Source organism: Sceloporus occidentalis, unplaced genomic scaffold (genome assembly GCF_023333645.1).
Source record: "Sceloporus occidentalis isolate IW3139 unplaced genomic scaffold, rSceOcc1.0.p SCAF_4, whole genome shotgun sequence".
NCBI classification, from domain to species: Eukaryota; Metazoa; Chordata; class Lepidosauria; order Squamata; family Phrynosomatidae; genus Sceloporus; species Sceloporus occidentalis.
The window spans coordinates 152022964-152038357 of record NW_028316984.1 but is presented as its reverse complement, the minus strand read 5'-3'; the positions used below and the strand labels follow the sequence as shown (position 1 = coordinate 152038357).

General features: G+C 38.6%; 1 protein-coding gene across 5 annotated transcripts in view; it reads right to left on the bottom strand.

Moving 5' to 3' along the window:
• LOC149314862 (uncharacterized) overlaps window positions 1–15394 on the bottom strand; it is a 330650-nt gene that overhangs the window by 182510 nt on the left and 132746 nt on the right. For all 5 annotated transcript variants that reach the window (XM_089522021.1, XM_089522019.1, XM_089522020.1 and 2 more), the window contains one exon: window positions 3408–3552. In XM_089522021.1, the coding sequence (XP_089378147.1) occupies window positions 3408–3552 (145 nt within the window). The remainder of the gene's footprint in view (window positions 1–3407; window positions 3553–15394) is intronic.

Sequence of the window (15394 nt, the reverse complement as noted above, 5' to 3'; positions counted from 1 at the left end):
GATAAAATAATGGCAGTTAAAAGTGGAATAACAATGCAGTAACTGTGCAGTGTGAATGGCACCCAGGTCTCAGCAGGGGTGTTGCAATCCTCCTGGCCTATTGGGCAAGGGGACTTTAACATCCATGTCGAGGTCGCTTAGTTTGAAGCAGCTCAGGACTTCATGTCTTCCATGATGACAATACAGAGTGACCAGTCATTCTCCTTTTTCCAGGATATGTCTTACATTTCAGCCTTCTGTCCAGGAGGAATTCCAGAATGTCCTCCATTCTGAGCATGACTAAGAAGCATGAATATATATTTATATCAGTGTTTTTAGCTTTTATTTTGTAATGACCTACATTTTTCTTTAATGTCCTACATTTTGTGGTGTCTTATCCTCCTTTTCAGTTATGACATCTGGTCACCCTGTGACAAAAGGTCTTCCAAAATAGTATCTGGTGCATGCATGTTGAAGGCCATACTCTAGACCCAGTTTTATGTACAAGGGAAGATGCTGGTTATCTGAATGTGGGGAAACTTTCTACAGTTCTCTTGTTATGGACAGATCGCTACCTGGTGGTATTTAGTTTCATTGAGACTCAGAGATGAGTGGCTCATTAAAATGGTCCACCTTAGGAGGTAAAGCATCCAGATAAAGTCCTAATGGCTCTTGGGGAGGTTTCTATTAACTTGCCAGGTGATAATATTGAGGCCCTTGCTGATGTTTGGAACAGCGCACATGATCCCTTCCAAGCATTTCTTCCCACGAGTGGAGCCAAATGATCTTCCTGATTTATTAGGAGCTGATCGTGATGAAGCAAGTGAGATGTGAGCACCATTAGCAGAAAACTCATAGCAGTCTGACCAAAGAAGGACTACAGCCCATTGGAAAGTCCATGCCATAGCAGTGGTAGAAACAAACAAATCATATTTCCCTGCCACCATTGTGTCTTCACAGTGTTTTCTGGGAGCCCATTGGGGATGACTTGAGTATTTAGGGTCCTTTTACAAACTACCCCACACAAAGAGAATGAAGACCAATTGATAGCCCACTGTGAAGAATCAGCAAGGTTGGACAAACTTACCTGGATGTACTCTAATACATCCAAGTAGATGTAATCTGGGCTCTTCTTTGTCTTGTGCTATTGGATATGTTTTAATCTGTGCAGCCTGAGGATGTAGACAGGATCTTTGGAGAAGTGAAAGCCACCATCTGAAACTGAATCCTTGCTCTTCCTAAATTATAAAAGCAGCCAGAAGAGGACTAGCTCAGTGGTAAGAGGAGTAGTTAATGCATCAGAAAGGGAGAGAGATTTCCTTCTTGCCTAACAGAGGCTGTGGTAAGGCAATGTGAATAAATTGTCCCTGAACCGTACAAAAGAGGGGAATTATTAGTCAGTATCCAATAACCTTTTTCTGGGCAAGGTTCTAAAGATAGTGGTAGCCTCTCAGCTCCAGGTTTTTGGAATAATCAGATTATCCAGATCCATTTCAATCAGACATCAGCAGGGATGGAAAGTGATTTGGTTGCCATGGCAAATGACCTATGCTAGAAACCTGACAAGGGGAGTTGGTTCTGCTGGACATCTCTGTGATTTTCATGGTACTTTTCACAGCCACTTTTCTCGGATGGCACTTGTGGGGTTCCTGTTCTACAGTGGTTCTGGTGCTTTCTGGAAGGCTGAACTCAGGTTGGTACTGGGGGATTCCTCTTCAACCTTCTGAGCACTGGTTTATGAGGTCCCCAGGGCTCAGCTCTGTCTCCGACACACTTCAATGAGCACATGGAACTACTGGAAGAGGTTACCTGAATTAAGAAAAGAAAGATGGAGTTCAGTGGCATCAGCCTGTTGATGACATTACATCTGGAAAATCCTTACTGTCCGGAAGTCCCTCCTAATGTTGAGGTGGAATCTCTTTTCTGGTAGCTTGCATCCATTGTTCCAGGTCCTGTTCTCTGGAGCAGCAGAAAAAAAGCTTGCTCCCTTCTCAATATGACATCCACATTTAAACAGAGGCTGGATGGCCATATGTCAGGGTTGCTTTGATTGAGAGTCCCTGCATGGCAGGGTGTTGGACTGAATGGCCCTTGTGGTCTCTTCCAACTCTACAATTCTATGATTCTATGATGTACTGTCAGTAATATACTGGATGAGGGCTACACTTAACCCAGACAAGACAGAAATTTTACTGGTCATTAGAAAGGAAGATCAGGGGGAAAGGCATTCAAGCAATAGGCTATACTTCCCCTGACATCTCAAGATTGTAGCATGACATCTGTGACCATTATCAAAAGACTGTCTGGTTGCCTTCTCAGTGACTGCTCCTAGGCTGTGGAATTTACAGAAGGGTAAATTGCTTTCTCTTTGCTGCCCTGCTACAAAGAGGTAAAGACCTTTTTATTTAAATGATCAATTGGTAATTAACTGGCTGCACAGAATGATCTTTTAATGAGTGTGTGTCTGTGGTATATTTTCATTATTTTTGTTATCTTTTAAATTGATTTTATACTGTTTATACTGCTTATAGTGTTATTTTAATATTAATAAAATAAAATAAGTTATTCACTGTGAGCTGCCTTGGATCCTATATGGGGAAAAGGGCATGGTACAAATTACATAAATTGGAGGTAACTCCATAAATCAATATTTTTGAAAATTACAATTTTTCTCCTATTCGTGTATGCTTCAACACTGTGCTAAATCCAAAGTGAATGCTACTTAAAGAAAATCCAATGAAATTAATTACATTCATGTTAACTGTGACAAATAAATAGGGGATGCAAATAATACTTGTATTTTTTTTTTTCATTTTTATGCGTGAGATACTCTGTTGAAAAAAATGGTTGACAGCAGTGAGAATTTTTGTATTTTGGGATTTTTTCAAAAATTACATTTCTGCAGAAAACAACATTTTTACAGGGAAAAAATCCCTTTTTTGAAAAAAACACATTATTGTTAATACACTATTTTCTGCATTAAACTTTTTAAAAAAACACACATATGAGTTTTCAAGACGCTCCAAACTCCCCTTCCCAGCCCCATGGCAAAAACCCTCTTGTAGACTTGCTAAGTGGGAAGAAAGTTTTTGAAATTAAACAAAATTTCAGGCACCTACTGACACGTCTCATTCTAGCTAGGGCTAACGCTAGATTTAACCCTGAGTTAGTGTAACTGAAAAACAGTATATACAGTGTGCCCTTTAGATATGTGGGGTTCTGTTCCGCTCACTCTCCCTGTGCACAGATAGGAAAAAATGAGGATGATTATTAAATGGCGGTAATGTAAATATGGACACTCTGAAATGTGCAAGTTCATGTTGCCACCATATAATAACATGGGACATAATAATTCAGGGTCGCTCGAAATTGCAGATTATAATATAGGTGCTAAGTGCTTTTAACCACTAATAGAAGTAAAGACTCACTGGACTTCTGAAAAGTAGGCCCAGAAGAGTACCAGGTGATGCAAAGATTTTCATTTTGCTCCTCCAATGAAGGCCAGACATTATCTTCAAACTCTTCTATCTCACAGGAACAGCTCCCAGTCAGGAATTTGCCAGAAAATGTCACCTGAGTAAGGGGGAAAGTTCAGAATGGGTTACCTCCAATTTTTAACTTTGACAATTAATTCATCATGTACTAAAAAGACACAGTACACAGTATTTAGTGTTAAGGCAAGGTGCTATTACTTGTTACTGAGAATGTGCTTCCATACAAGAGTTACTAGCACTTAAGTCTTTGGAAAATCAATTGGACTTTCACACATAAAACCAGCTTGCCACCCTAGTGAACAGCACAATGTAATGATCTAATTTACTTAGCACAATTAACAGAGAATCTTTATATAGATGAAGCAATGCAGATCAACAGCACACGTGGGGGCATTCATCATGTTCATGTAACAGGAGCGATAAAGTGTTTTAAGTGCAACTTTAACTTTTGACAATACAAGTCTATTTCATTTACAGCTAAAGTTTTAAAAAAGTATACTTTGGCCTGTTATAGACTGCCAAAATAAAGCTGCTTTGGCTCTCTTTGGAGGTATGCTATTTAAATGATGCATGGGTCCCAAGAATCCGGAGGTTGCGCCAAAGCCACTCTCCATTCCTAAGCACTGGAGTGCAGCTTTGGTGCAGCTTCCGGATTCTTAGGATGCATGCATCATTTAAACAGCATACCTCCAAAGAGACCCGAAGTAGCTTTATTTTGGCAGTCTGTAACAGGCCTTTGAAGTGAGCAAAACAAAAACCTGCCACTGTCTGCTGCCCTCTTCTGGCGTGGACTGGGCATTCTTCTCTCCATCTTTCCTTCTGGTTAGGATTTCATTATATTCTGACTATATATTTATTCCCAAAGATACAACATACACTTCCTGTACACTTTCTGTGCACTTTAACTCATGTCTAATCAAATGTGAGCCCTAGAGCACTAAATGGGACAAAGTATGTGTACACTGGACTGTAGACTTAATACCAAAATCCATAGCATAGATAGGCAAAGGTAGATTGTGGTTGAAAGTTCACTGGCCAATTCACGCTTGCAACGCGTGGGTATTTCTTGATATTAATTTCTTCTTAACCAAAAAGGCACACATTCTTAAGACAGACAACACATCCAGTGTAAACTGACAAATATTATCTAGGTATGTACAACCCTGACTTGTGCTCTTAACAAGCCAGGATTCCAAACCAAGGATTATAGATGGTATATAAATCCTCATTCGTTCACCTTTCCCATAGGACATATGTCATCATGGCGGCCCCCATGTGGATGTGGGCAAGCCATTTGGATGCTGCACTGTGCATACATCATGACACCCCCCGTGTGGGTGGGGGTGAGCCATGATGGTGCCCACGGTGCGTGATAGGGTTCAGGAGCATGTGGATGCTCTGCTCTCCTGAGCCCTAAAATCGGCCCCAGGCCTAAGCTGAGGGTGCCAGTAGAAACACTGTTACCCCCCCCCACTGAAGTGATACCTGTTTATCAATGCTTTCGAACTGCTAGGCTCGCAAAAGCTGGGACTAGTGACGAGGGCTCACTCTGTCACGTGGTACTTGGGTCTCAAACTGCCAATCTGCCAACCTTGTGATCATCAGAGTCAGTGTCTTATCAACTAAACCATTGTGTCCCCACTGACAGATTACTACTGCTTATTTACATATTGGCTTACTGTTAATTGTGATTAAGGGGCTATGCTACAGCCACCTCCATGTTCCCCATGGAACTATACGCTGCAGCCCCGATCTGCAACCACACTCTGCAGGCCTGATCTGGCCTTCCAGGCTGCAAAAAGAAGCGGCCAAAGGAGCATCATAAAGCCACAGCTATTGCGCCTTTTGCAGGGTGGCTCCTTTTTGAGCCCTGCAAAGGGTGAAATAGCTGTGGCTGTACGATGCTCCTTTGGTGCTGTGTCATGCGGATGCAGCGCCAGAGGAGCACTGTGACACCACACCATGTGGTGCAGCACATGGCATCACACCGAATTGGGGGTGGAGCTGGGACGTGCATCATAAGTAACAAGAAGCAACCAAATTTTGGGTCACATAGTTCTAATCTGAATTCTTCCCCATTTTTGGATTGTCACTCATCCACTGCTCAACAGTGCAGCCATATTTCTTAAGAACAATTGGGGAAAGGGATTTGTTACAGAGAGGGGAGAGGGAAGAAAGAGGGAGTTTTTATTCTTGAAGCTGCTTCTAATTTCTTAACTGTAATTCAGAGGCAGTCAACAATTATTTGGGAGAGGAAGCTGCAAATAGGTAAAAAAAAAGTTCACTCATAAAGAGACTTGAGGGCAGGATGAGTTTTTCTCATTCTGAATTGACTCTGTGGTGTTGCCAAATACTTGCAATGAACTACATGGCTTTTTGCATTGTGTTGTCATCACATCAGCTATGGAATCTTCAATTGGCTTGGATAATACAGTTGGGAAGAAGCATTCTAAATAAACAAACAATAAAAACGCACCCAGAGATGCCAATTAGGTTCTGAATAGATAATTGCCAGCAGCAAATGATATGGGCAAGAGCCATTAGTTTGTAAGCAACTATTAGCTGTAACAGGAAAAAATTACTGATTAGTAAAATGTCTGTTGTGTTTTTCAATAATAACTCATAGATCCTTTGAATTTTCATTATTTCTACCTGTGACATGAATTTTGAGTACTTCTGTTTGTTCTGCATCAATTCTACTATGTGGGATGTACTTTATGAGCAGTCACTACCCACTTTTCATGACATCTACAATGAACATATTTTGATACAAGTAAGTCAACCCTCAAGCATATCTAAATTAGCCTTATGGATCTAAGTTGCTTTACACATTTAGAAACTAATGCTAAAAGACAGTTACCAGTCTTCCATATTATAGTCCAGATCTCTAGACCCTGGATCATCTAAAAGAACAGCTCCTAATCTGTACTAATTCCTTATTACATGGTCTTATTATTAGTAGGGCTGCAGAAGTTCTGTAGTACTGTGACAAAAATCTTAAATAAGATAAAATGGATGGATTTGGCCTTGTGACCATAACATATGAGGCAAATCTCCATTTTTCCTTCATAAAAATTAAACACTAAATTACTCTGGCAACACAGAAATCTATCACTGCCACCACAACTGATGCTGGCAATCCCTAGAACAACATTAGAATTGGGACTCTTCATCAATTTAGCTGTGCCTCTGCTTACATAGGCAAACATGCCTGTCTGTTAATGGTTTTTTAGACCAAGAGTGAAATCAATGTATCTTCTCCCTTGACAGACTTAACATGCAAACCAAGTCATGTCCACAACACTCATTGCTAGCTTACTTTTAAAGAATAAAATCTGAGTTTTACTCTGCACACAACTGAAAAGGATGTCCTGGCAATATTAAACAGGTTCTGAGAAATGAATAAATGATGCAGAGCTTTCTCACACACAGGCATATTTTCATTCCTGCTTAATATGTAGTCTGATGTGGTTCCATGTATGTTCAGGATTGGGCCCCTGTAAACTCCTTAGAATAAAGAACCTGATTTTGCTACATGCCTCAAGTTTCATGTACACCTTAAAAAGAACAACCATAATTAGCAGCCTCGGTGTCTAACTTGTCAGAGATCTTCATTTTCTCCGCAGAGGAGGCTTGTTGTTACAAAAATCTAAAACTGACAGTATTTCTCCCACTGAGCAGTTCTCAGAATAGAACAGATCATAAAACTCTGAAGTTCGAAGGAAAAGACTGATAATCTCTTTGCTTCTTGTTTTCTGCCTTGATCACTTCTCCTGTTAAAACAACATTTTGAGTGGAGACCACATGCAGCTTCTTGCACTGTGAACAAACACACAAGATAGGTATTACTGGGGTGGGATACTGACTTGCCATATCAAGTAATGAACAGGTAAAATAATCTTTTCTCTTTCATGGAAGGAAAAGAAAGAAATGTGTGTGTTTGGGGAGACTATATGCTGCATAAAATGGGATTAAATTCTTAAAGGAGAAAATAGTGGATACATATTTTACTTTTTCCTAAAGAAAAGTTATAGAGAGATACACCATTCTAAAAATAAAAAGAGAATTTGAGCACTGGTTAATCAGATTTTAAACTGACACAGATGTATATACTATCATCTACAAAATTTCACCAGTAATAAATTGTCTTTGCAGCTGGTAACAAAAATACAGCAACACTTCAGGGATGTGATCTAGGTTAAGAACAATCTTCCTCCTTCAATTCTGCCCATCATCTCTCACTGATAGTTCATGAATACAAGCAAAATAAAGTTTATGGTTGAGGTATTTTTTTTAAAAAAAACTACCTTGTACAAATAAGATGCAAATCTGCTTTTCAAAGTTTTTGAACTACTTTGATCCTATGGAGATTAAGAGACAATTTTGTGCTTTAAGTAGCTGGATAGAAATGATTTAAGAGATAACACAAATCTTAAATGCAGGGATGCTGTTCTCGTATTTCACAGGACTTTGTATTATTTTCCAAGCACATTTTCTCATTTTGCCAGCATTTTAAAATCATATTTGATTCATTTGGAAGACCTGTGTTTTTTTAATAGGATAATAAAATGTTTCATAAAATAGTTACATGATTAATACAACAAAATCCAAAATCCTCAAAAGAGGGATACCTTTATTGGCCAAACTTAAATGCAAAAATACATCATGCAAGCTTGCAAAGCTTCACTGGCTTCTACAAGAGGCAAAGACATTAAAAATCATGCTGGAGAATAAACATGACAATGATCCAAAAAACATGGGTCAAAAGAAGGGCTGCTCTGGAGTCATGGCGTTTACATGACACACACCTCCAAACACAGCCCAAAGTCGCTGTAAAACCAATTCCTGGCTGCTCCGGCTGGGGACCGCAGGTGGCAGCCCACTTTGGACGTCTCCATAGGGTGTTTGTTTGGTTATTGTTTGCTTTCAAGTCATTTCAGACTTATGGCAACTCTAAGGTGACCTTATCACAGGGCTTTTCTGATGGTGAGAGTATGTGACTCACCCAGGGTTTGTTTTAAATGTTTTTAACTGTTTTAAACTAGTGTTTTAATTTGATTATTTTAAAATGGTTCTTAAACTGTTGCAATTTATATAATTTTAACTACACTTTGTTTTACTTTTTACTATAAACTGCCTTGGGTTCTACCTTGGGAGAAAGGCAGGGCATAAATAAAATAAAATAAATGCATGACATGACCATAACACTTTTCCAATCCCATTAATTTCAATGGGAGAGTTGATTGGCGTGTGTATGGGTTTGTGTGAAATAAAACTTCACCCTGTGGTGCTATATTTTTACATTGACACTAGTCTGAAATAGAATCTTATAGCACGTCTACCAGGTAATCAGGCTTCCATTTTGATGACTCTCTGGGGGGAAAGGGTTCTGTAGGTTTAAGGTACTTTTTATCCCAATCAAGACAATTCCCACAACTGCTTTTATTCTTTATGTTCATGCTGCTTTTCTTGCCTTATCACCTGGTCTTTGAATATGTTATATATGGATCATTCTGATATAAACAAACTTTCAATTTATGATTAACTAACTAAATAAATAAAAATTTTATTTCTATCCCGATTTTTGCCAAGCAATCAAAGCGGCGTACAGCAAGTTAAAATACAACTATATATACACAGTACCCCTCCTCTTAAAACAAGATTAAGCAGTATAAGATTAAAAACCAACTAATCCAAATAAACAAAGAAACAAAAAATCATCATGGGCAGAGTCACTAGATGGGAAGTCTTGTCCGTGGCGGAGTACTTTATTCCAGGAAGGCCTGCTGGAAGAAATCCGTCTTAATGGCTTTTTTAAAGCTCTCTAGATTGTTAATGTGATGGATCTCATCCAGCAGGCCATTCCATAAATTGGGAGTGGTTGCAGAAAATGTCCTCTGGGAGGTCGCCGTTTTTCAAAGTTATCTTACTAACCTTATTGGGGGGGGGGGGGGGGCACACCATACTGTTGTCTAAAAGTGACATAAACTATGCACTGAGGAAGCCTGTGGATCATAATCATTCTTATAAGTATTATGTCATTGCTACTTTCACACTTTTTATTGTTATCATTTCTGTAAACCTTAATTACATATAGAAAAAAGCTGGGATTGCTCAAGGAATGCAGCTATAGGATTCTTCTTGTCAAGTTCTGATTTTCAGAGTAAATTGGAGGTAAAATTCATGTGAATTTATTTGGGATATGTAAATAGAACCATATAATGTACTAAAATAGCATACAAGTCACATGATCTGCATTGTCACACAAAATCTGGGTAAGAATGATTTCTTAAAAGAGAGAGGATTCTAGTTTTGTCAATAAATGCAGGGTTAACTCTACCATTGGGCTGAATGAAACAATCACCACTTGCTCATATGGGGTTGTGTGTGTGTGTGCATGCGCATGCGTGAATGTGTTCATTTAGATGGTTTCTCTTGACATTTTTCTTGAGTAGATGTCAACAATTACAACAGGCTGGATACCGTAGTGCTTTGGGAGCTGAATTAGGATTCCACATTAACTAAAGCAGATACCTGTGGATCAGAAATTTTGGAGAATAGTTTCATGGACATAGACAGAGAAGGAAATATTTTCATTTGATAGCAGAAATAAAAAATATTGGAAGAATGAAACAAAATGGAGTAAAAAGAGTGCCTGATTATCAATGGTTTGATTGGTACAATTGACTCAGGACTTGCACTAGCTAAAAGTCCAGTGTTTAAGAATACAGGTGTTATTTCTTTCCTGGTTACTTGATGAATTACCTCATTTTTCCTTTAACCATCACTGTTGTGTGTGTTATTTCAGTAACTGAGGCCTAAAGTAGACAGGCCAAATAAAGCACCTTCCGGGCAGTTTGGGGGCTTGGCATTCAAACTATGTACACCCCTGAAGCAGCTGGAAGCCACTCTGGGACCAGCTAACATAGCCTGAAGCTGGCCTGAAAAGAAGCAGCAAAAAGCCGCTCTTGTCAGTGGGCCATTTGGAAACTGCAGCAGTAGCTGGCTTTGGGACTGCGGTGTCCAGTCACTATGCTCCTGGAGCAATCATAGCCGGAATGGGCACAGATTGCTCCATTTGACCTGTTTGCTTTGACCCGAGTTACAAATACATGGGGATGAGGCTGTCAGTTCCACTGAAGTTGCAGGATTTCTCACACAAATTTCAGTGTTATTATCTATTGTATATCACATTTTATCATTTGCTTGTTTTACATGTTTCCACTCCTATAACAGTTCATATACAATACATGCACACAGAGGTTGCTAACATGCCTGTCTTTCCTTCCAGTCATGAAGCAGGGCACTAGACTGCAAGGCCCCCAACTCCACTGGAAGTTTAGTGATGGCCAAATTATAACACAGATCTAACCTACAGTTTTCCAGTTGTATGTCACATCATCACATTGAGCCTTTGGGGTGTGTGAGAAATGGCTATATAAAACTACTGGGGAAGTCAGGAAAAAAGTTGGATATTTCACATTCTATTAAGTCCATATCAGATTCTTAGATGAGAAGTAAAATATTGATGAAACTAGACTTCATACAATAATGGCTCTGCTTTTCCATTATGGAGAACACAAGGCCTCTGTGGACAGCCATGAATTTTAGATAATAAATGTTGTTATTAAGAGTATATTGTATACCTAGAAAACAAAGTTTGCTTGACATATCCATGGCTTTAAAAAGTTTTTTTTATATATATGTATAAAATATGTAGGCAAAATAGTGCTCTTATTTTTAAAAAACGAAAACAGGATACCAGAAGCTTTTCAATTATTATGCAAAAATGCATCTTGAAGTTGTGCAGTAATGTATTAAACCAGAACAGTGAATAAAATGTTATTCTCCCTGAGGCACAAGGGCTCATTGTGCTGCCAGAAACAATCTAAAACAAATTTCCAGTGAGCCTTTGTAGTTAAACATGAAGAGATTTATCTAAAGAAAATGCAGTAGAGAACAGTGGAAGAGAGCAGGAGCACATTATTATACTAAGGAATGCTAGCCAAAACTGTGGAATGATTATAAAATATTCAATTGAGAGAATGTAAAATTAACACCTGTGAAACATAACTAAGCAGAATGGCATGTTTGAACACTGAACTCAACATGCAGTGCATTCAACAAATATCCATCTTGTTCAATCTGGTCATCTCAAACAGAGTTTCTACTACAATTATCATGAATTGTAAGAACTGAAATGACCTGTTGTTTCTGTGCACCCTGGTTCACTCTTTTATATACTTAGTGTACATCTTGTTTGCATTACTCCATTTGTATTTTCCCAACAGCATTGATAAATCATTACCATGTAACAGGCTGGATAGGTCTCTGGTAAATTATTCACAGAATCATAGGGTTACTTACCTCCTATCATGAGTAACAACCACTGAGGCAAAATGTTCTATCTGGATTAATGGTTAGACAAAATTTACCATCATTGTAATCCAGAGTAAGAGGAGGAGGAGCATCATTTCAACTTTCTGAAGGACAATGACTGGAGTTAATAAAACTGAATTTGGATCATAGTTCTAAACTGTTACAGAAATGGAACCTATCTCCTTAAGTAGAAACAGAAAATGACATTCCTGCCATAAGCTTTAGAAGGAAGCCTCAACACCAAATAATTCAGGATAGTAATAATGAAAAAATGGATTGTAAAGTATTCCAAACTGAATGAGCCATAAAGTGGCAAATACATTTGACTGCATATTGGAACTGTAAACTGGTACACACTGGGCCAAAACAACCCTAAGTTCATATATACACTGATGGTGTTTCATCTGATTGTGACTGAACATGAAAGGGATTTAAGGTTCTTTAAGACAGCTCAGCCAAAGTGTAGAAGAAGCATGCAGCAGCTGTAAAAAGTTGAAAAGAGACCATTACCAAATGGATCAAAATAATGTTGCCATTATCATAATCTTATACACTTACAAAAGTGCCTGGGTGAATGTGTGCATATGTCTGACTTGGAAGTGTCAGACTTGTACCTGATATTAGACAAAGCTATACATTCACCATTTTTTCTTTGTAGTCTTACACACAGCTTCTCTCACAAGTAGCCATGAAAATCCAAAAACAAGCCATGAAAGTTGGTGGCTATTTCTTTTTCTAGCAAATTCCATAGTAATTGACAGGAGAAGCACTTAATGGGTGGTGGATCAGGATGACTGATAGGTGATGAGCATCAGTGCAGAATTAATAGTTAAAAATAAAGGCAGAAAGAACACAGAAGTTGATAGGTGAATGAGAAAGAAACATTAGTAAAGTCTAGTGGTTGAGTTAAATTATTATTTGTAATTTTACATAAAATAATTAAGAATATTGACAAACTGGAATGTGTCCAGAAGATAGCAACAATGAGAGTACCAAACTCTATGAGTTAAGGGAGGTTGGTATGTTTTGTAAGTGCATAGGGACCTGATTCAAGTTCACCATTTTAACTTTGTCTCTGACTCAGTCTTGACTAATCCAGACCAAACCCAATCTCAAATCAAGATTATAACCATCTTCATATATCTGGTGATGGAGCAAGCTGGTTTTCTGTTGTTCCACGGAGTAGAATTTGATCCATGGATACAAATTACAAAAAAAAGAGATATTGTCTACGTACTAGAAAGTTCTATTTAAAGATAAAGCTGTGTTATTCTACTTCAGTCTAAAAATATTTAAAGGAATCAAGCAGCATTTCTGAAATTAAAGGGAAGGGGACCTAGTATGAACTTTTGTGGACTACAGTCCACCATGTCAGATGCAAAAGATTTTCCAACAGAAAATGGACTACCTCAGAACAGTAGCATCACTGGGGTGTGTGGGCTGCACTGAGTGACACCCTAGAAAGGGGGTGACACCCCAGAAAAGGGGTGGGTTACACCTGATCAGGTCCTGGCACTTCCCAGGCCCATGTGGCTTTTCCCCTGGCCTCTCCGGGGACACGTGGCTCCTCCCCTGTCCCCTCTGGGGCCAAGCAACTGCTCCCTGGGGCCACGTGTGTGCATCTCTGGCCACACACGCATGCTCCCACCCCCAGATGTCCTGCCTCCCATGTGTGACTGCACCAGGTGACACCAACCCTAGGGTCGCCACTGCCTCAGAAGGTGATGGACTCTTACTTTCTTTAAGCTTTCTAAATAGACTCCATCAAGGCATATTTTAGCTGTGTTTTCTTGCACCAGCTGGGGATTGAAATACTGTAGATGACCCCTGGGATTCCTTCCAATTATTTAGATTGTTTTTTCCTTGCTGTTATTTTCCATCAAAATATAACATATCCAATGGGTTTCAGTTCATCAGTGTTCTGAATCTAAGGTAAGCATTACTCAGCTCACAGCTAAATATCTACAATGAAAGTCAAACTACTATCCATTAATGGAGAGAGGGAAGTATTCAGGGAGGCTGGGCAAGGCCTTTGCTTGCTTTCTTTTCACCGGCAGGCAGTGGAACTTCTGGTTCAGATATGGGTTTTATTTATTTATTTTTAAAATTTGTTTTAACTTGATTTTATATTTTTAAGGTGCTGATTTTTAAAAAAACAAGTCTTTAAATTTTTACTTTCTTTGAGAGCTGCCTCAAGCCCCTCTCTGGGAGAAATATGGCATACCAATAAAATAAACACATAAATACATAAAATAAAACAAAGGGAAGTCTCGACTTGGCAGGAAAAATACTTGGATGGTATTCCAGTGACATCTAGCCATTGCAACCTTCTTTGGCGTTCCCTGTAGATTCATACATACCTGGAAATAGTGACACTAAACTCAGTGCAACTTACATCTTAGTACTCTCTATATAGGACTGAATTGTAATTCCTCTATTAGTCACAGTAAGGCATTATAAATCAATAAATAAATCTATAGAAAAGATATACTATAATTTCAGTGATTGGGAAAAAATTAGTTATTTATACAGGTTGAGTTTCCCTTATCTGAAATGTCTGGGACAGAAGTGTTTTGGATTATTATTATTATTATTATTATTATGTATTTTTGAATATTTTCATATACAATGGGCCCTTTTTATCCAGGTGGGTTTCATTCCGGAACCCTTTGCAGATAAAAAAAAAGAGAGAGACCTCAAGTCCTATGGTTTTCAATGACAGCGACCACATCCACACACAGTCATTAGTGGTAATGGATGCTTAAATCTGCGGATAGCAAGCCTGTGGTTGAGGAGGGCAGGCTGTACATAATGAGATATCTTTGAAATGGGACCCAAGTCTGAACATGAAATTCATTTAGGTTCTGTACATACTTTATACAGATAGGCATAGGTAATTTTTATCTTTAATAAATTTGTGCATGAAACAAAGTTTGTGTCCCTTGACTGATCAGAAAGCAAAGATATCACTATCTCAGTCACCCATGTGGACAATTTGGGATTTAGGGAGTATTCTGGATTTCAAAATTCAGGATAAGGGACATTTAACCGGTAGATTAAATCTACAGAAATATTCTTAGTTCCTTATGGGTGTGGTTTTTTTAAAATATTGCCTAAGTGTCATTTAGGAATCTGCTCCTGAAGCCTGGGTTCATTTTTGTTACAGGATATAATAGTAAAGATGCTTGCATTGGTCTTAACTCGATCCCTAAACAGATTGGATCAGAGCACTATATCTCTCTGTAATTAAGCCTTCTTAAATTTCATTAGCCATTAATTACACTTAACTGTGCCAACAATTGAGACTATTACACATTCTTGATTAAAAAGAGTTACAAAATATTAACATGTTGAAGGGCTTTGTTGGAAGACTACAGAAAAAAGAATCAATGTTGCTCAAGACTAAATGCTTTCCTTGTCAATATGAATAGCTCTTTAGTCTTACAGGGTTAAACTCTTAAGCCAGTGATACATTATGATCTTGAAAAACCAAAGGCCCCTCCACAGTTACAATTTATTGAAAACACAGCTTATTATAGCAT